The sequence below is a fragment of the Athene noctua genome, chromosome 6, assembly GCF_965140245.1.
Source record: "Athene noctua chromosome 6, bAthNoc1.hap1.1, whole genome shotgun sequence".
Lineage (NCBI taxonomy): Eukaryota > Metazoa > Chordata > Aves > Strigiformes > Strigidae > Athene > Athene noctua.
The window spans coordinates 19,241,920-19,264,305 of NC_134042.1; the positions used below are offsets into that span (position 1 = coordinate 19,241,920).

Here is a 22,386-nt window from a genome sequence, read left to right on the forward strand (position 1 = left end):
TGAAATATGCATACATTTCATTATTTTAAACTCAAGTAAACAAGTACATTGCAAATAAAGAAATATAAATAATGTGATCAATTTTACATGACTTTATAATTATAAACAAATTTTGGATCAAATCAACTCAATTACATGAAAAATGCTGTCGTCAAAGTCGCTGAGGTAAAGAACAATAAAAAGTTAAAAAACCCTAAATACTGCAGATTATTATATACGTGAGATTGAAAAATACTGCAATTATAAGCTGATCATGATCATAGGCCCTTAAATCAATCTGTGGGATCCCTTGCTAAATTCCTCTCTGAACTATTTATAATTTCAAAGATTATAAACTGCAATATCTTGAAATTGTAAATTTCAAAGATTCCATTTCATCATTACAGCACTTAGAATATTAAATGAATTTAACCATGATAAAGTCACAACACAGTAAATGCAACAACAGAAAAGAAATATAGGAAATAATGTTTTATCATGCATAAGTGAACCCAAATATTTCAAGGAACACTTGCTTTCTGTAGGAACTAAAATTACATTACATATTTGCATGACACTCAATTTTTGCTACCAATAGTTGATTAAACAGTTGATGAAAACCCATCTTGGTGTCTGTCTTCAAAAACATTTTAACTTACTGTACTATTCCAACAATGAGAAGCCAGCAATACAGTAGTTCTTTCTGCCTTAGTAGAAACAAGCCATAGTAAGAATGGTAGCAAAGCTTTTGTCAAAGACCTGCTTTTTCACTATTTTTTAATTTAAAAATGGGAAGAATATAATTTAATTTAGATATATTTCATCTATTGAAACAAGCAGTGAAACATTCATGGAAATGCATTTACAAGATGTAATTGATCTAGACACTGAAACAAAGCTCAAGTTTAAAGAGATACTGTCTTTAATAATCATAGTCAGACTGAAGAAATTTTCATGTTGGTTGTGTGACCACGGGAAGCCTGGTACTTCAGATGGTATTAGTTTTGATAAGAGCTAACTAGACATCAGACCTAAATAATAAAACCCGAAGAGACAGGCTTGGACCATGCAAATAGGAATGTCCGCAGAGGCTCTTGCGTAGTTGATTGTCTCTTGTTGATAAACAACACATCTTAGAAAAACAGTGGATGGAGGACAAATTTTTTCAACATCACAGCTAAACCAGCCTTGTAATGTCAATATTTAAGGCCTATCCACAAAAAATTAAAAAGTTCTTTATTTCACTAACAATGTCACACATCAGAGAAGCTGTGCAGTTACACTTTGACAATTCAGATGTAAATCTTGGAGTGTCTGTAAGTACTCATGACAAAGGCATATTTATCATTTAAAACAAAAGGACATGATTTCTTGATGTTCATATCAAAGACTAATGATGGATGAGAGCATGCTAATCAAATGACAAACCAGAAGGAACACAGATGCTTGCTATTTTGATTAGAAGAGGGAAATGAAGATCTCTTTCCTAAATTACGATATAAACATTCTAAAATTAAACACAGAAATATATATACACGTTTGTATAACACCCTCTGTATGCAGAGGAGTTTGGTATGTTATCAAGTAGACATGCTACAAATACTAAGTAGACTAATGGGCCATATAGTAAAGAAAATAAAACATTGGCTTTGATCAACTCCGGTTAATTGCTTATGAATTTATATATTCAGAAGCAATTTTAGCTTTCTTACATTAAAACTCCCTAAGTAACGAGAGAGAATCATTTAACCTTCTTTTTGTAACTTGTTTCCTACTGCCTTAGTTCTAGGTTTAAATTATGCTATATCAAATTACACTTATGTAATTTAAAATTGCATAAAATCAATGTAAACATTAGTGAAAACAAAAACGTATGCTTTTTATGTGGGATGCAATACTGCAAGACAAGTGTGGAACTTCAGAACAAAATTTCTATTGTAATCTTCTACACTTTTGATACTCAAGACATCTTGTTTCAGTGTCTTGCTTTATGTGTACCCAAAACGCATCAAGCTACTTATGCATGTTTAACAAGAACTCTTAAACATCAAGAAATTTGCTTACTGAGAATGAGTCACAACCACTGTCAAGGAGACTAAATTTGTAGATCCGTATACAGTGGCAAGGTCCAATGAGGCCCAAAGATACTTTCAAAGCACTTGTCAAATGATAATAACATCCAACTCCTTGAAATCCATCTTTCTCTTTCTCCTTTTAAGCAGGTAGTAGCCATATATTCCTCTGATACCTTCTCTATTAAAATTCTGCAATGAGTGAAAAACTTCTTGATATCCTCAAGAAAGTACCCTAGTCACTCCAGTTCTGAACTAAGAAAAGCCACTTTGTTAACTGGAAAACTATTCATAAAATGTACTTGTTTATACCCTTCTGTAGTTATGAAACCTACAAATAAAGTATTAAAAAATGAAAATACAGTGTAGTCCAGAATAATGGTGCTTTTTAAAAAAATGAGTCCCCCACATACAGTTTTCAAGAATTTACAGGAAGGAACATTTTATAATCTATAGAAAAGTTTGTGATTGAACATAAATTGGTGACATCGAGAAGGAAAAAAGATATTTGAATTAGAAATATTCTTAATGCAAAAATATTTTTATTACTGTTAAAATAATTTTTGTCTGACCCTTTGAAGCAGAAATGCATTCAAAGTCAAGAATAATATGTCCATTTGAAGTGTAGTGTTTAAAAATTACACCAACAATCATTTTGCTCTGCTACTCAGATGCTCTAGTAAGACACATCTGATGATGTACTTAATGCTACTTATACAAATACCCTGAGTGCTTCCTTTCATGCAAGATTAGTGTCCCAGGAAAGCAGATTCTTGTGCTCTGGAAACATAAATCTGTACTGTACAATCATTCAGAATAAACAAAATGTGGGCATTTTCAATATATACTTTTCAGTCTCATCTTTAATCAAGAGAAACTGCTCTCACAGAGGCTGAATGGTAACGTGGGACTCCACAGTGACACTGTATTTATTTTTGCCTAAGCCAGGATTTCCTAGACACAAGGAATTTGTACAACTGTGTGTAAATGTGACTGTTGTCCAATAACTGGCCGGGGACTACTAAATCTATTCATTTTATACCTCAAATTTCTCTTAGATTGTGCACTAACCTTACCAGCCTCATATTTTTACATGCTTTATTTACTGTGATTCCTACCTGTAATTAGCTATTGACATTATTTACTTTTTTTCCTATATTAGTACAAATAATTTTATATTCTATGTATAGCAGTTTATCATTTAATATATTAAAGGCTGCTTAAGACAACTGAATTTCACCACCTCTTGGACCTTTTTGAAAAATTTACTGGATGCCCAATATATATAATATTCAATAGCATGTGAGAATAATTTTTATGCAACTCTGATAGTTAGAAAGATAGATAACTCAATTATTAGATCATCTATCAAAATATTCAGATGTATAAGAGGCTACTAAAAAGATTGATGACTGAGAAAGTCCACTGATTCTCTAGCCATCATATTCACACATTTGGCTAGACAACATTTTTTGCTGCCTTCACAAGCAAGCTTCATTACCCATCACTCCACTGAAAAGAGTTTATTATGAGGCTGCCATCTTGGCAAGACTATTATTTAGATGATAAATGTTGGGGGAAAAAGTGTGTCTAGATTTTTTTTTTTTTAAGATGAGCTTTTTGACAAAACAAACAGCATCTACATTTCTAATTAACTTAAATTTGGCATATACAAATACAGGTCAGTAAAGCTATGATATGCTACTAGATTATCTTCTGTCTGAATCTTGCCCTTAATTTGTAAAATGTAAATTAACTAATTAGAAGAAAAGTAGCATTATTTGTGACAATATGCTTCTTCTACTTCTTTGCTTTGTGACATTTATGCTCAACTGTAGTCCTTCATTCTAACTTCTAATAGATGTATAATTATGCTCATACTAATTACTAGGCTTTCGGTACTTTAAACCACATGAAAACTTGAGATTTCTGAAGGCAAGGAAGCACAACACATTGCAACATGTAGTTAAATTTTATACTTGCCAGCTTCACTTCATTTGGAATATTATGCTGTTTACGTGTATATGTTGTATGAATATAGGTATGAAGGTACCATCTTCAATATTCAAGTATCTGACTCAAAGGAAAATCTCTATTAATCTTAAAATTTCCTCAGTATCTCTGTATCCTTTTTGTGCATGATGCACAGTAATAAAACACTTAGTTTCATTAGTACTAAGGGTTAAATTTTGCTTTACACTCCTACTACCCTCCTCAATTGTCATTTGAAATGGATTAGACTAGCAAATATAGCATTACACAAAGGAAGTGGGAGTTGGTCATTCTTGAGTTACAGCCCAGCAACTTGACCTTGTTAAATAAAAAATATATGATATCATAGTTTACAGGAAGGGATTCTTTTTGCTTTGGTTTGGTTTAACTACTACTAGGTAGATAAAGATTCAACACTAAGAAATATATTGAAAATGTCAGATGTAAATGTCAATTAAAAATTACAAGGAATTCTGAAAGGTAAGGTCTGTGGGGGGTTGACATTCTTTGACATAGTGGAGTGTTTGCAACCAGGCCTTTGGCAAGCATAGCAGGATCTATGCTGTCAGCTCTTATCGTCCACAAACTTAGATGCTTGTCTAATCTGAATGAGAAATACCAGGAAAATTGGAGCTGAAGCCTTGCAGTAATGTGGATGGAAGCTGAAAATGCTCTATCTGCACTACATAAGTCTCTTGTGGCATGGTAATATTTAAGACAGTACAGAAAAATATAAGGAAAAAAAATTTAAACAAAGCCGTGTAGTGCTTTATTTACTACTTTTTTTTTTTTAAGTTGACAGTGTAACAATCTAGCAGTGAAAGAGGTTTAAGTAATACAATTAAATTATAATGAAAAACCCAATTTCATGTCCATATTAAATGTAACATCTAAGGAGAACAACACAAGGAAATATATACTTAATATCAATCATTCAAATGTAAATGCCAATATGAATGCAGTATAGTATGTTTTTCCTTTGCTTTGACAAAAATTAGTTTTGATACAAAATAAAACAAACTACAATGCTCAGCCAAACAATTAACATTATAGCAATGCTAGGCATAAGCTGTGGTCTCAATGGAAAATGTCTTCATGCTCTGTTATTCAGTCATGTTCTTAAAGAAGCGATGACCAATAAAATACAAAAACATTACTTCTGAGCTAAAGTAAAAAAACATTTTTATTTTTCATAAACTACATGTTGATTTTTACACTGTTCATGTGTCATTAAATAAAGATAGTAACTCATGTCAAATGCTGTTGGAAATAAGATAAATATATCAAGAACATTTGTGAAGTGCAGAGGTATGCCTATGTATGTGTGAGTGTACACATATACCTCTGTTTATCTCACAGGAGAACACAGAATTTGATCTTCTTCACAAACTACTTAATCAGTAAACTAGCAGAAAATGGCACTCTTCATTGCTTTTGATTCTCTTCTTGTCCTATAAATCAATGTATCTAAGTGTTAATAAAGTTATTGTTGGCATGGCAAATTTTTAAAAAGTGAATTATTTTTTAAGAAACTCACCTATATATCATTGTAAGTGGCAAAGATCATCATAAACTCTCTCTTCTATCTACATCCATTTTTGTTTAAGAGTAATTTACTAATTCAAGTGGAGCCAGGAGGGAGAGAAAAAGGAGCAGAGCAAAACCCAGCATGTGTGAAAATCTACAAGCATTATATAGCTAAACAAACCCTAAGTCCCTCAGTGTTGCAGTAAGGTCAAAACCTTTCAGCATTGTACCAGTGTGTCAAAATATGTCAACAAACCATCATACTGCAAGAAGAAGAATGACCTTTCAGTTCTTTATGTTTGGGCTGCCAGTGAAGCTTTGGATACTGGGTATGCATGAACAGTTTTCCTAGCCACTTGACAAATGCAACTCCCAAGGTTTCCTCCAAGTCAAGTTGTTATACCACTGGCTTTCAACTCACCAGTACAACTTTTTAAACCATTTGCAATTGGAGAATATGGATCTTGTTATAGAACAGACATCCATAAACCCACAGCATAACTCCCTGATCCCCTACCAACTACAATCAGAAAACAATTATTTAAACAGTCTTCACAGTAACATGTCAAACCATTTTAAACAACTGAACAGAAAAAAGATGTATATCATTCTGATGTTCTGGTTCAGCCTTTTCTCACACATGATCATCCTTATAGTCAACTGCAAATGAATTCCAACAGAACACTTCTCAAAAAGCCCTAAGAACACATCGGCTGTGTTTGTGACTGAAATACAATCGTTTGCATTTTTTCTATTTGCACTTATCTGAAATAAATACCTTTTAAAATCTACAGGACTCTACGATAATTTTACTGTGACTGTTAGCTATAAACTGAAGTCTAAAGATCAGACTTAATGTATGAATTAACAACACATTTAATAATGAATTTAGGCTTCCTAAAGGTGTGGTTACTATTTTAAAATTACTTATGGGAAACCTGCTTTTATTTATTCTTTCAAAAAAGCAGAAGCACAGGACTAATAACATTTAGAATACAAGCAAATGGGAGAAGGAATTTAGTACAGGGATGACTTACCATTCTTATTCAAAGAAAAGATGAAATGCTTCTCTTTCACTATGTGAAATTGCCTTTAGTTTAATATCAGTGTCAAATATGACATTTTCCTTCGGTCTTCCTCACATATAGTAAAGTTTCTTTAGCTAATAATGGCATCAAGCTTTCTCCTGGGACTCTCTAGAAATTACATTCCAGAATGTACATATGCCTTAGCCAGGCTTGCAGAAGATAGAAAATGTAAATTGCTGTATTTGAGTTTATATCTTCTTACAGCAATTCACTGACAGTGCACCCACTAATTACTACTTGAACCGTGTGTTGCTGATCTCTATATGCCTCTTCGAAAACAGCAGTCATGCCTATCAGTTCTGACTAACAGACTTTTACAGCCAGGACTCTAATTTTTAATCTAAGTTAGTAAAAATTATAAAATTAAACACTGTGGAAAGAAAAAAAAAAAAACCAACCAACCCAGCAGCATTCATTTAAATCCTAAAATAATTTACAACATATTCTCAGATCTGTGTTACTTACTGTTCATGCTCTACAAATTACCTTTGGTCACACAGACTGTTCAACAGTTTTTATCGTTGTGGTTACAGGAAATACACCAATATAGGCCAGTGAACAATGAAAATTGTGGTATCTACTACACGTGCACAAAGCAATTGTATTTGGCACATGCAGTTGTCTTGTTTATCCAGTGGCAGTGAAAGCTACGGCCTCAGTAGACCCCACCATATTGAGGGAAAGGATTCTGTAAGTACATGAATCATTTTATACTAAGTTTGTTCAGTATATAAAATAGCTTTTTTCTAAAACATCCCTCTGCAAAATCAGTCTGGGAATATGCAAGACCAAACTTGCCTTTTCCTGTTTCTTTATTATTGAAAAATCTCAATATCTAAACAGCATCTTAAATTACAACTGTGGAAACCCACTGACAAGGTACACTTTGTACATTTTTAATGTGAAGCTTAATTTGAAGATGAGGTTGCAGTGCAGCAACTGCAACTGAAAATTGCTTAACAATACCATTGATGTATGAGTCATAAAAAACCTTGCTAAGCTGTCCCTGCAGAACTCGGAGTAATAAAAAGGTGTTCTTTTGCACTGAGGTGAACAGACATGGTTGACTGCATCTAGGGAGCTGTTCTGTTAAATGAGAAAGTGCCATTTCTTTCCTGTCAGTACAGACCAATTTAAGACACTCACAGATTTAGTTAGCACAGGGTACAAGATTTAATAAAATACACACGTAACAGCAAACAAACCACAGCTATGTTCAAAGCTTTCAGTCAGAATGTGTGCAGAATTAATCTTACATCTGTGACAGATGTGGGAAAAAACCTAGAAACTTTTCCAGTCTCACAACTACTTTTCAGAGAAACAATGAAAAAACTGAATGGAAAAGGTCTGAAACCTCCCGCCTTAATTCCTCTCAAACTGTCTAGACATGTATTTCTATCCACATCTAACAGGCAATGTTACAGGTTTTCTCTCCAATTTCATTTCAGCTTTAAGTTCAACCAACAGATCAGGTTTACAAACCCCTAAACTATCAGTTGAGCGCTATGCTATCTGTATTGTGAATGGATGCCTCTCCAAATGATTCCTCCTTCAAGAGGCAAGGAGACACACAGGTGCAGTGAACTGACAGGGAAGCTGGTTCTCACTTAAGAGATCCTTACATAGGCTGATTAAATCATACAGAATTGATTCACAGTTTGTGCAGCTACACCTGTGTCCTTTTGTATAGTTTCAGAGAGCAATGAAAGTTAACTGTCTAACCCACATGCAATCTAATCTGTCAACATGTGTTCATTAACCCAACTGTCACTGTATTAGAACCTACAGTAACTCAAAACTCATTTCAGAAGAGGATGTGATACTGTTAGTATGGCCAAGCAGGACCAAAATTAAAACTAAGAGGATGTGTTCTTTAAAAAAAAGGCCACAAGAATCTGCCTAATTTCCATAGTTAACCTATCACTGCATTCTGAATTTAGGGAGTAACAAATCTCCCTAGGAGGTTTCTAGTTTTCTTTATATGAATGTAAAGTAACTATATTTAAGATTCAACAATTTTTGTAGCTGATTTCAATATGAACAGTTCTAACAAAAATTTGGCAAAATCTCAAAGCTACTTCCAAAACTGTCTTATTGATTCACATGTCAATTCAGTCTAGCTTTTGCAACATCAGTGGTACTTGACTAACAGCTCAGTGAGAAATGTTACTCCATTTTTGAAGTTGCAATATTAATTATTATATGGTAAAATTAAAATGAAATTAGCTATGTCTTGGTTTCCTGACAAAAGCATAAAAGAAGTTTATTTCAGAAGTGTCAGAATCAAATGGTACACGTTATTCTCAAACGCTTTATACATTTTATAGCTCAAATAAAAATAAGGATAGTCATTTTATTCACCACAAAAAAAGACAGAAACTACAACTTCAACTTTGCAAAGGCAATTTTACTGCAGACAACAAATGGATAGGTGCCTTCAACCCACTTGCCTACTCAACTTTCACCCCATTTCAACTTGGTGAATATCTTTATGCTCATGTTACCAATTTAAAATTCACTTCTTAGAGTCACTTTTCTCTTATACCATCATGGATCCCTTCAAATGCAACCCTTCTCAGAAAATATTCTAGCTAGTACATCTAATGGCCTCCTCCCAGCCCGAGCTGCTCCATCACCTCTTATTTACACTGATATGCAAGTTCAGCACCATTTGCATCAGCATCTTTCCTGCCATTCTCACCACTTGCCTAGATACTGTATATATTCAAATGTCTTCTTAAGTCTTGCATTCTGGTTATATGTTTCACAAATTCTTTTCTACTACTTTCTTGCAGTATACTATCTTCATCCAACAACTGACAGTCTTCCTGACGTTCCCATAACCTCGATTCAAGCTGTCTGGGACTGTCAAATAAGAGCAGGTCTTTCTCATGTCAATGAAGAATGTTGCCACAGAGCATAATTCCAAACTCTGATGATGTTATTCTCAAGATTTAGTTTCCCCTTCTTTGCTATCTCCTATGGAATCTGCTTTTAAGGTATTTCCCAAGCTAAGGCTAGCTATTTTTACTTTGGCATTTCTCATATTCAGCTGAAATATTAGCAGTCACCAGACTAGACTCTAACTGTTGGCACACACAGTCTATTTGTTGCATGTTCACATGTTTGTGCCACCTTCTCCACTATCTCTTCAGATTTCATTGATATTCTCTTGTGAACACTGAGTAGACATCGAAATTTATGCTTTTAAAATTCCTTTATTAAAACTTCCATTTACCTCATTACTACTTTGCTTAGGGTTCCACCATACAAAAATGGAATTGAAAATGATGCATCTTGTTTAAGATTTTTTTTTTTTTTTAAGAAAAATCCTCCACTGAGGAAGCTTCTAGTACCAGGGAAAGATATATAAATATATACAATAATGACCTTTGTAAGAATAAAGCAGAACCATATTAACGATCTTTAAAAGAAAAGATCTTTGTACCAATACCATCAACAAGTTCAAAAATTCTGTCTGGCATAACTTATTTCCCTCCTTCTGTTCCTGCATATACTTACTATATTTTTTTAGCTTGAAGATAATTGTTATTGCTGCTTAAAACACTGGTAACATACAAAAAAATACTTCATTAAAAAACCCCAGTGCAACGATATCGACCTTGATAAAATGACAATGAGCAATAAAGTTCTTTACACACAAAGTCCACTTGGTCAGACTACGAAGATTTTGTAACAAATCTGGCACATTGCTGGTATTAAAAAAACATTACAGCAAAATCTTCCTTTAAAGTCAGGTACTAAAAAACCTGACACATAACTTCTGTACCAAAGTAACTTTTTCTGTTATCTAGCATCATTGTAAAATCACCATATAACTCTGCTGCATGTTAACAATTATGATGTGATTTTTTTCAGAAATATTTCAGCATTCTAATCTGACATACTAATTAATGACATTTAAAATGCCAGATTAATAATGTGTTTTTTCCAATAGCTGTTTTTAAAACTGCATCTATAAGGAAAAATAAAAGAAATGTACCTGTTCCAGTAGCTCCAAAACTGGTCCTGCAAGTAGGCTTGGTGGCTACTTTCATCACCGAATGAGGCTTTGCTTTCAATCCAGTGAATTATGTGTCCTTCAACAGCTAGGGTGACAGCAGAAAATAAACTGAACACTGAAAATCACACCCAAAAGCCTGTAAGAATGTGTTTGGGAATATCCTATTTACCCCCAACCTACCATATAATTCATGTTTGCAACAGAGTTACATATTTGTAAAAAATTCTCTCAAATATGCACATAGGACATTTTTTTTTTAAAAGTACAAGAAAATATTCTTACGGATAATTGTATCAAGTTCAGTTTAATTATACCATGTTCTGGATATTTGCATTTATTCTAACACAGAATGTAAAAAGAGACTAGACTGAGGTGCAATTTCATCCTACTTTTGCCCTTACTTTGCTGGAAGGGAGTTGTCAGGTAAGGAATCGGAAATTTCTGGTGAATAACAAGAAGTTACCTAAGCTGCTAAAGACAGAAACTTATCACCAAGCCAGAGTGGAAGGTGTGAGAATGGTGATGAAGTTTCTCATAGATATAGATCCGCTTCCTTACTTTTGCAAAGTAAGTAATGCTTCACCAGAAAGAAGTTAGGAATACGAAGGCTTATATGAAAAACTGCAATTTTGAATTTCTCTTTTTTCAGTGCCTGTGGGATTTGCTCTGGTTCATGTCCTTCCTCTTTTTTGTGGGAGTGAACTTCTAATATTAAGAACAATATCTTTTTTTGGTGAAAGGAAAGTATTCTCTGAAATTGACAATCTAATTTTGCAGGAGAAACCATGAGAATCACTCTAAAAGATCATTTTTAAAAGATTTTTTTTTTTTTTTTTTTTTTTTTCCAGAAAAGGTGATTTGGGGTATCATTACTGAGGTCTTTTAAAATGTTTCCTTTATTTTGTGTTGCCTAGAATATTCGCATCCATGATGTCCATGGTGTCTTAGCCTAAGTTTGACCTGGGATGAGGTACTCAAAGAGCACACAGACCCAAAAGCACAATACAGAAAAATTAGAGGAGGCTTTGGCAGCACGACTGACCACAGACTGTAAAATTACTCAGGAAATCTGGGTAACTCACTCATAAAGTCACCACACTAAGTTCTGTATGCCACCACTACTCTGCTAACCAAGTTAACTTGTGTAGGCCTATACTACATTCTTTTCCCACCCCCAATACCTCCCCAACCCAGGAGATATAACAGCTGAGACACAAACTGTGTAGCCAGTTAAAAGTAATTTCTAAGAAATAATTAGCCTTCCTAGCTTTGTACTGCATCACTAAGAAGAGAATGCAAGCACTGCCATACATTAGTTCAGATTGGACAACAGGTAGAAAATGACTTCCTGTCAATCTCAAGTGACTGAAATAATTTGGAAAAACGTAATGCACTACCAATATTTGGATTTTTGGAGACAAATCCATGCAAACAAATTAATGGCTATTTTTAACCTTCTTTCTAATAGGGTAATATTACAAACCCAAGAAAATTCTTTTGGGTGTTTTCCAGTTTCCCTTCTCAAGCATTAAAAAAATTAGCTCCATCTAGTTGCTTTTCTAGTTTCCATTTAATTGGGCTCCTGAATAGCTGGGAAATAACCTTAAGTGTTTCTAAAGTAAAAGTGAGTATCTTAATACCAGGCACGTATTGTGTATATTGTAGTCCACAGTACTGAGGAATTTTACCAATGTGCATAACTATCTGTAGGGCAGGTGCTAAGAAGAGGGAGCCAGGCTCTTTTCAGTGACAGGATCAGAGGCAATGGGCACAAACTGAAACACAGGAGGTTCCTTCTGATCATGAAGAAACACTTTTTTACTGTGAGGGTCACTGAGCACTGGTGCAAGTTGTCCACAGAGGCTGTGGAGTCTCCATCCCTGAAGATATTCTAAAGCCGTCTGAAGATGGTCCTAGGCAACCAGCTCCAGGTGAACCTGCTCAAGCAGATGACCAGCAGAGGTCCCTTCCAGCCTCAGTCATTCTGTGATTCTGTAATTCCATGCTAAATTTAGACTTGATAAAAACCTAACCATTCCCTCATCCCCTCAAGTCCTTGGTAGCTTCCTGAGAGCCTCCACAAATAAGGAGTATGGAAGTGAAGGAGTAGAAATTAATTGAAAACTCTCAAAGTGTAGCTTCACAAGAGTGAATTGCAGAACATTAGGATGCCAAATCTCACAGTTTCAAATATAAAATGCTTCAGTTACAAGCATATTTTTTATTTTGTACATATAACCTCTTATTAACATCAGTACCATTTTTGTTTTTTGGAATCATGATTAGGAATACAAACATCTTTGGGCTAAGGAAAGTCTGTAAAAACTTTTCAGAAGGCTCTTATATACATCACTGCTTATCTACTGGATAACAGATTATTTAGCTGACAGATGGTATCTCAAGTACTTCTGAGTAGTGACACATTTTATTGTACACACTCAAGTCCTTATACCAGTGTACAAATCAGTTATCTCAGTAAGAATTCCAACTGTTGTCAATATGAAGAACAAAAAACTAGTCATGTGTTTGACTTTCACACAGTGCTTTCAGCCTTCTAATTTTCCTCTGATAGACACAAAAGTAGACATCTGCATAGCCAGGTGCTGAGTTCTACAGAGGCAAAGCAGAAGCCTTTTGACATGTAAGTCAATTTACAAAAGGTGATTAATTATACTTTACACTTGGACAACGTGGATGCTTTTTCTGCCATGGCCCAGCCACTAGGTCATCTGATTATCTTCTCACATGGCCTCAAGAACAGAAAATGTAGATGAACTTCGACATGACCTTTATACCAACATTTATTTCTTCTTGCTTTGCTACGCAGGCTTTTAAAAAACCATAGAGAACTGCAGAGTTGTATTTAGATGCAAAGTGATGGCAGAAGAATAACTGCACAATGACAAACCTTTACGCAATGACCTATAGGTGGAATGTTAATACTCTTAAGACTGCTTTGAACTGATTAGGTCTAGAAGTTTAAGACATTTATAGGTATTTCAGAGTTCAGTTCATAGCGACAGTGTGCAGAGCAGGCTAGAGAGAGCAGAGATTTGGGGGTTCTTATTCTTACTTGGGCTTTTTCTTTCTTTTTGTGATAATGAGACAAAACTATGCAGAGACCTAAGAGGAAACACTGGTTAATAAAACTTATGATCAAACCTCTCTGACCCAAACTAGAATTACTGGGTAGCCACTGAAATTACTTAAAATTACTGGGTAGCTACTGAAAAAGGAGACCAATTTGTAATATCCTATAATATACTTAATTAGCCATCGTATTTTAGCATGAACACTTCTACACAAAACAAAATAATAAAAATTCTTTTAAAAGACTTACCTACTGGCACTTCTAAAATAAAGTCTGGTGTTTTGTCATAACCCTTTGCACGGAGCTGATCTTCAGCTATACATAAAGAATAGGAACTATTGTTTAGAAAACTATTCTATTAAGTAGACAGCAGCATAATTAATTTTATTTTAAATAAGAGTGCAAGAATTATTAATGCAGTCATACATATCTTTCTTATGCATGCAATGCTGTGTCAGATTAAATGAACCTTTGTAGAAAACCTGAAGCATGGATATAAAAATGCTTCTTTGTCATCCCTGCATTTTTATGTCTTCATTATAAACATCATTAATTCAAGCTGTCATACAGTATTTTATAACCCCCAAATATTCAAAATAAAGAGGTATATTTGCTGATTAAAAGAAGAGTCTGCCCACATTAGGAAGAATTAAGATTAATTCTACCCAAACCACAAATATAGATATACTGTAGCTACCTTCCTGGTTTTAATCTTAGCATAAATTGTTAAAAAAGTGAACATGAAAATCCTTCTTTTCCAGAAATTTATTAAAGGAGAGAGAAGCCACAATTTTAGATTCTCTTGCATCCTGCATTCTATAGAATTTATCCCATTTCAGAACACACAAAGATTTAGAAATTCTGCTAACATTATTTATACAACTCTACTGATTACAGTATTAGAGCTGAATATTTCAAGAAACAATGAGTGAGCATGATAAAACCACAAAAGACAAAAGATGCTCCCTTCAAAAAAATAAAAGCCCAATTAAGCCCTTAATATTTTCTAAACTATTGTCCTTGATTTCCGATACCATTACATTGGTATTTCTGAAACACCATTTCTCCATTAGAATTTGGAGTGACCTGGTCATTCAATTCCAGGCATGGCTTTCTGTCTTCACCCAAGCTCAACTAATGGCACTACCTAGTAACAAGTAAGGCTGTGTAGCCCCTTAACACCTACTGGGCTGTTGACATTGTCATGCATCCCATTCGCCTTTCCACATCACCTTTGATTAAAATTAATGGTCCATTCTCACTGTTGGGTAGCTTATTTCCAATCCATTTATCAGGTTAGGACAGTAGTTTCATGGCCAATGTTCAGAACTCAGTTTTTGAATACTTTGTGCATATCCTGAAAGGTCAGCAGTTTGAGTCCAAGTAACATTTTCATGACAGGAAAAACATACACTCTTAGAAATCAAAATATTTTGAAAGTCTCTAAAGCAAACTTCTCCCTTCTTTCTCATTGAAGAATGTAAGTCTGAAGTAGTATTTTTATATAGTGAACTCATACTGAAAGTGGAACAGGAGTAATTTGGGAAATTTGTACGTTCACTTAAGTGTAAACCTCGGTAGCTGTTTAATCTTCTTGATAGCTGTAGTATTTCTTTTGAAATTTGAGAGTATTTCTTCACTGTAAGCACATTGTATTATGAATACAAATCTTTGCAATGCAACACTTCATTATATTACCTGATCAGCTATTAAACTTTTCTAGGATTTCCAGACAGACTTGGTTGTTGGCTATTTTTTCAAACTTAGATTGTCAGGTATATGGATAAAAGATGTTAAGATTAACAAGGTTCTAATTTAGATTCTAATTTAAATAGAACCTATGAATAGAGAATTTTATGCCATAACATAAAAATGAATTAATGTTCTATGTAATCTCTTAATCTTGATAAAAATTTTTAAAAATCCAGTTTTATCTAACTCTGTCACCCGCTCTTAGTTGTTTAAAGCATTCTAGAAAAGACAGTAAGATGTCCCAGCTGAAATTTTCATTATTTAAGAACACACAAATAGCAATAGGAAGTTCAGTGTTTTCTTTCACATTTAACAAATTCTAGCATCACAAATTCAGGGGAAATGTACCTTAAAAAACCCCACTGAAAACCAGGACAGATGTAAACACATTTCCTGACAGTTCAACTTGGCAGCTTTCTGAGCAGGAGTTTGCATCAGCATTATTTTAATATTCTTCAGCAGATTCTTTTTTCAAGGATGCTCAATTACTTTTAAAATCATCTGATACTAACACATGGCTTGAAAAAGAACATGTTTTTTGGTTTAGATCTGTTTCTGAATGTTTTCAGTTGGCTTCTAATATTTAGTACAGTGATAAACATTGGAAAATATGTTAAAAAACATGTTTACTATTGACGTGAGTTGTCTATCATGCACAGGAACATAATTATATAATACTATCTCTTCAAGTTTTTTTAAACTTTATAATTTTTTGAGGAAAAAAAAAAAGAATTGCAGAAACTCCCCACAATCACCATAAACTTTTTTAAAAATCAAAACCCCACCAAAAGAAAAGAAGTTCTAGCTTTTCAGCCCAGGTATGTTTCAGATTGGTCCAGAAGCTACAGATGTAGCATCTCACATTTAAAAGATCGTTTAGCTCTTGCATGGATTAAGAGAATAATTAAATTGCCTGCAAGTCAGCCCACAGTAGCTTTGACAGTTACATTTACGCATCCTCAGATTTGACAATTATGTTGAAACCCCCCTAATAAGTAGTTTGTCTACAGACTCCTCATTAATTTAGATTTCCAACAAAACTGAAGCTTCAACTTTACCATAACTTCACACTCAATCATAACCATTTAACACATCATTGTTCTTATACTAGTCTCTGGATATAACAAAGAAATCAAACATCCTGGTGGTGTATGAACGCGCAGCAACTGCAAATTTTAGATTACAGCAGAAAACACGGATCAGATTTCATGATTTATATCCAGGCTACTACTGAGGGACATTATGGTGGGAACCAAAGGAGGATAAGATTCCAGACAAAGGTCAGTACCTCCCCATATAGCTAAAAGCTTTCCTAATATATTCATGGCAAAGATATAAAAAAAAATAAAGATCCTATATAGAACCTAGAAATTCCTGGCATTTCAGTATGACAAGTGAAGCTCTTAGGCTGTTTTGAAAGAATGCTTCCATTGATCATTTTAATCTCTGGCAAAGTGATAAAGACTTGAGAACTATGTTTTTGCTGAAGAGAGGATGTGGTACATGACGTGCTTCGCATGAACAGTGGATTAATAAAATGCAAAGCCCATTAGTTTGTATAGGTTTCCAATCAATTTCTGGGTGACTCTGAAGGTGTTAATTCTGATCTGCAGGCTTTGAAAGCTAACTGCTCTAGAAACAAACAAATTATGTCCTGGACCTGAAAAGCTGTTTCATGTTCCCAGACTATACTCAGGGCAATTTATATTCACTGTGTCCTTTGACTGTGCCTTCTTCTGTAATAAGACTCTGTTGCCGCGGTGAACATAGTTGATACAAAAAACCTTAGTACTCTTGAAGAATAGTACATTGATATGGAAATGGCAAGAATTCTGTTTAACACATGTTAAAAAGTAATGGAATTGCAACTACAGCAATCTAAGTCATAAGCCATCTTCAAAACTGGAATGCAGTCTTACCCATAGCCTAACAAAGCCTGAATTTGTTGACCTATAGGAAATACTGTCATCTCTTCTGTTTCCCTGAGGTTTTCTTCAGGCAGTTTTGGAACTAATTTTTCAGAAAGGAAAGATTTTATTGCGAGGAGTTCAGTAGGGTTCATCTTGCAGATACTTAGGAAAAGCTGTTTGGTTTTTTTTTTTTTTATTTTTTTAAAAATAATCACACCTAGAACCTGAGACACATGCAATGCACAGAAATAATAAATACAACCACTTAACATATTGTAAGCCATGACTAAACAATACTTCAGTATACATAAAATATAAACAGTAAATTAAGCTCTCTCATTTATATCTTTATATTCTGAGTCAACCCATTCTAGATATTTTGATTTGACAGCACAAATTTCTTAGGGCTTACTTCTAAAGACAAAATAAATGCTTATCCAAGGTCATGAAACTTTAAAATTTAAATCTGATTTGTGTACTACGCAGGCTTGCACAAGCCAAATAAAATGAAAATCGTTGGGTTGAGGATCCATTAGTGAGTCATCTAGTCCATTCCCTTGTATCGTGACAGGATTGATTTCATTACCAGCTTTGATGGATGAGTGTCAAGTCTAGCCTTGAATTTTTCATTGAAGGTGATTCCATAGCCTTCCCTAGCAGTTTGCTTTATACTTATTGTTCCTAGAACTGTTTAGTATTTTAACTCAACATAATTTTTGCAATTACAGCTTAAGCCTATTACCTGTATCTCTGCTCTTAGGAAAGTAGGAAAAATTACCTCCTCACATTTTCATAGTGTCATTTACAAGTTTGTATGCAATAGTTTCTCCTGACTTTTTTTCTCTAAAATAAAAGAGCACATTGACTCTGGTCTTTAATCATATGGACAAATCTTTTAAAAATCTTAACAGTCTTCCTAATTTGTTAAATTTATTTAAGGTTTCCAAAATCTTAACCTGAATCTGGCTTTAGAAGAGATGTTTCTGGTAAAACCAGCAAAATTCCCTGATCACATAAATTTAATACAACACTCACCCATCAACAAAAGGCAGCATTTCACTTTGCTATTGTCTTAACACATAAGGAATCCAAGATTTAAGAAGCCACTGTTAAGTTTATTATCACAGTAAGATAAATGATAGTTTAAACACTAATCACTGTTTTAGTGGCATCCATATACAAGAAACATAGTGCAGGCTAAAAGAAAAAAATGACAATAACTTCCTAACTAATTAATCCTGAAAATAACTTTAAATATAGGATTGTGAAAAGAGTACTTGCATTGGTTGGGAGGCAGGGGGAAAAAATTCAGCAGAAACTGCAGAGAAAGCTAAATGAGTGACTCCTCTAGCAGTTCTTTAATACATAAAGCGTTTTGAAGCTAATATTTCTTATGCTTCCTCCTAAGTCTCATAAGGCCTAGATTATGGCTAATATCTCATGACACCAAAAGTAATACTGCAGCAGATATTAAAGCATTTTTTTCAGCTACTTATTCTATAAAATATTAATTGCAAGCCTGTGCATGTGCTGTATATATAGGGTATTAGGCAACTGAGTTCCTGCTCATTCTAAATCAATAAAAGATAACATGTACAGCATCAATCATTTTTTACTCTTCCTTTACTACCTAATACAGAGTGTTGAGGCTTAGTTTTTTCTTAAGTAAACAGTCACTGAAATATCTGAAGTTAAGGGTTCATGGGCTATTACTCTATTACAGTCTTACCTATGAAAGAGAGATTTTTTTCCAAAAGCATTTCTCGCAGCAAGACTTCATGCTCATGCCCAATCGCGCTGATAGCTTTAGGTTAAGAAATGGAAGATTACTTGGGAAAAGAACCAACTTCAGAAAAACATCATAGGTAAAGTAATTAATGATAAAATTTATTTGCTTTCATCTGTATTTCAGAAGTGATCAGTGATTTGAACTCTAAATTTAGAAATTCCTTACAGGGCTTTTCAGAGGCATTTAGCACTTTTTGAAAATCAGATTACTGTATATCAGCACACATTTTACAAAATTAAGACCTGTTATACTCTATTTATTCAGTATAAATAAGGGTAGTATTTCCATATTTGTTTTATTTGCCCTCCAAATCTAAAGAAAAAGTATGAGCTTAAAACATGCTGTTAAATACCTTTTAAATTGCTCTTTACTGACTAGTGTATCAATTCTCTAAATTCAGCAAAGAATGAAATAAAGTGTTTTATTCTTTATATTCTGAAATTGATGGGCACTACATCCATCTGAAACATCTTACTGTAACAAAACATCCTTTTAATTGATTTTTCAGAAGCATGAACTAATGTTAGGGAAAGATGAAATAATATTTTATAGTGAAGTCCTTTTCACTTCACTGACGGCCTGTTGATCCAATGTGCTATTCTTAGCAATATGTAAAAAAGTCACGACATCAAATATTTTAAATGTATTCTCCTGGAGGTCGAAGTTCTATTCTGGAAGCTTTTAAGAAGAATCTTACAGAACATCATGATAAAGGATCTTACATTAAAAAATTAAATTCCTAATTCTGTTTAGAATAACTTTGGAAAACTTAAAACTACAGATCACCTTACCATTAAAGTTAATTACTTAATTTATATCAATACTTTATGCCGAACAGCAAAAAACCTAATTGTATGGAATAATTTCATATATATATACAGTTTTTATGAATTGAAACTACATAGTATATTAAACTCTACTAGCAGTTACAGAACAAAAGGGACAAACAAAGAAGAGCAAATATGTAAGAAAAATACTGCAAACAGAATTTATAATGCACCATAAGCAGAAACACTTAGACTTAGTCTATAATAATACCTGTTATTGATGTATGGCAATGACCATGGGGCAAAACTTGTAAATAACCTCACAAGCCATTTTCTACTCATGCAATCTAGCAGCCTAGTTTCCCGTAAGCATCTGAACTATTACTGAAAAATAGCCTCTTGGCATTTACAAAGAGGTTGACTTCATACTTTAGTCCATGCATATATAATTAGATAGTTATATTTAAAATCAATATGCAATCCTTCAGAAGACATTATGCTTTTAAAACCTTAACTTTAAATTGATTTTTAACTATTTTATGCACCTCAAAATTAACATCTAATTCAGCAATATACTTGCAGATAATGCACTCAAACAGCTTATTATTAAACTTTTCTGCCCCAAAATGGAATTGAAAAACTCCTCATTATTCTCACTGATGTCACTGCATATATCCAATAACTTCACTTGAACCAGAAACTGACAGGGATAGAAGAGACATTTTTAGACTGCAGGCAAGTTATTCTTAAAAACTCCTCATAATTCTACATGTGTTATTATTACTTTTAAACATAACACTTTCACGAGACTATAGCCAGATTGTCCACCAACAAAATATTAATCTTAAAAATCTGGATATGAAAATTAGTGATCAACAATCTTTTAAAAAGTATAATTTATTAGATTAAACCACTTTCAGAGAGCTGTGTTTAGTGCTGAAGATAAGTCTCAATGAATACTTAAAATGATGATTAAACCCACAAAATGCAAATACAATTAGAACTCCATCCCGCTGCTGTTAAATGGGAGAAGGGCTGGGTCTGTAGTAGATAGCAGGCAAGTATTTCTAGTGGAAAAAAAATGTTTTTAAGGCGGTGACCACCAGAGGTATTACAACTACAAGTGTTTTTCTTGCATAACTAAGCATCACTGTTGCCCTCCTATCCTGCAACTGTACAGTAAAATCAAGATCTTCCCCCAGACTGCATACAGAGGTTTATGCGAGGATTTATCTAGGGCTTGGGAGGGAATTGCCTTGCTAGCCTGCTCAGTGATAGCAGGCCATGATTTTTAAATTGTTCCTTGATAGCAGACTGAAACAGAAGAGCTACTCATTCAGGACTTTATTAAAACAGATTTAGGGTCACAGTGACCATTCTGAACTAATTATAATCTTAGTCTGGAATACTCAGTACTGCGTGGAGTTCCCCCAGTATTCTCACTGGATACTGAGGATCTTTAATTAACCATTTCAACACTATAAAAGAAAAATCCCTTTAAATGCAAGCTGCATAGGGTTTTTTCTAAAGCTAGTCTCATTTCCTTTAAGAAGAGAAAGTAAAAGAACTGCACTGGAACGTCAGATACGAGTATAAAAGTGCCAATTGCTCAATCACATCTGAATTGCACTTGAAAACATTTCAATTAAAACTCATATTCATAACAAAGCAATGCCATAATGTTGAACACTATCTGTGCAACTTATTAATTTAATCACAGAATAGTTGAGATTGGAAGGTATCTCCAGAGATCATCTTAGTCCAACTCCAACACTCCAAGAATGGTCAACTAGTCTTAATAGAAAACCAGACATGCATTTCAACTAATCAAAACCAAAGAGGTTCAATCAGGCATATGAACATGTAGCCACCAAACTGACAACTTTCCGTGGTCCATCTGATTTTGTTAAACAGTGTAAGAGAAAGCTCTGCAGTGACCCTCTAGCTGATTGAATGTAAAACAGAGGAGTATGAAATGTGTTTTGTGAAGCAGAACTTTATGTCAGGTTAAAGCTAGACACATCTCTTCCACACAGTCTAAGCTCGTCAATTGTGCACCTAAAATTTTATGGGAAAGGATACTGTTTGATGCAGTCCACCAGTGGTCCATAACAACAGTCGTTCACAGTACACTGCAGACAAATAAGAGAAGTAGTATAGCGATGGGGAACTACAAAACCATTATAGTTAAACAGTATCTTAAAAATAGTAATTACTTTTCTTCAAAAAGGCTATCAGATGCTGTTCAGGTTTAATCACAGAAAACAAAAACTGCATGCTTTTATTCACTATAAAAGCAAGCTATTAAAAAGTGAAATGCTCCCGTCACAAATACTGCACTGCCATTTATGGTGCACCCTGACCTCACTGATAGTTTACGATGACAGTAATTAAA

At 34.0% G+C, this 22,386-nt stretch overlaps 1 protein-coding gene across 6 annotated transcripts in view; it reads right to left on the reverse strand.

The window, feature by feature from the left end:
• The window catches only part of CDIN1 (CDAN1 interacting nuclease 1), a 133,033-nt gene that overhangs the window by 57,311 nt on the left and 53,336 nt on the right, over window positions 1–22,386 (reverse strand). For 4 of the 6 annotated variants that reach the window (XM_074909804.1, XM_074909799.1, XM_074909800.1 and 1 more), the window contains 4 exons: window positions 22,074–22,123; window positions 19,165–19,232; window positions 14,023–14,088; window positions 10,662–10,767 (listed from right to left, as the gene is read on the reverse strand). In XM_074909804.1, coding sequence (XP_074765905.1) covers window positions 10,662–10,767; window positions 14,023–14,088; window positions 19,165–19,232; window positions 22,074–22,123 — 290 coding nt within the window. Of the gene's footprint in view, window positions 1–10,661; window positions 10,768–14,022; window positions 14,089–19,164; window positions 19,240–22,073; window positions 22,124–22,386 lie in introns of all 6 variants that reach the window. The other 2 variants (XM_074909801.1, XM_074909802.1) reach the window with 2 other exon arrangements.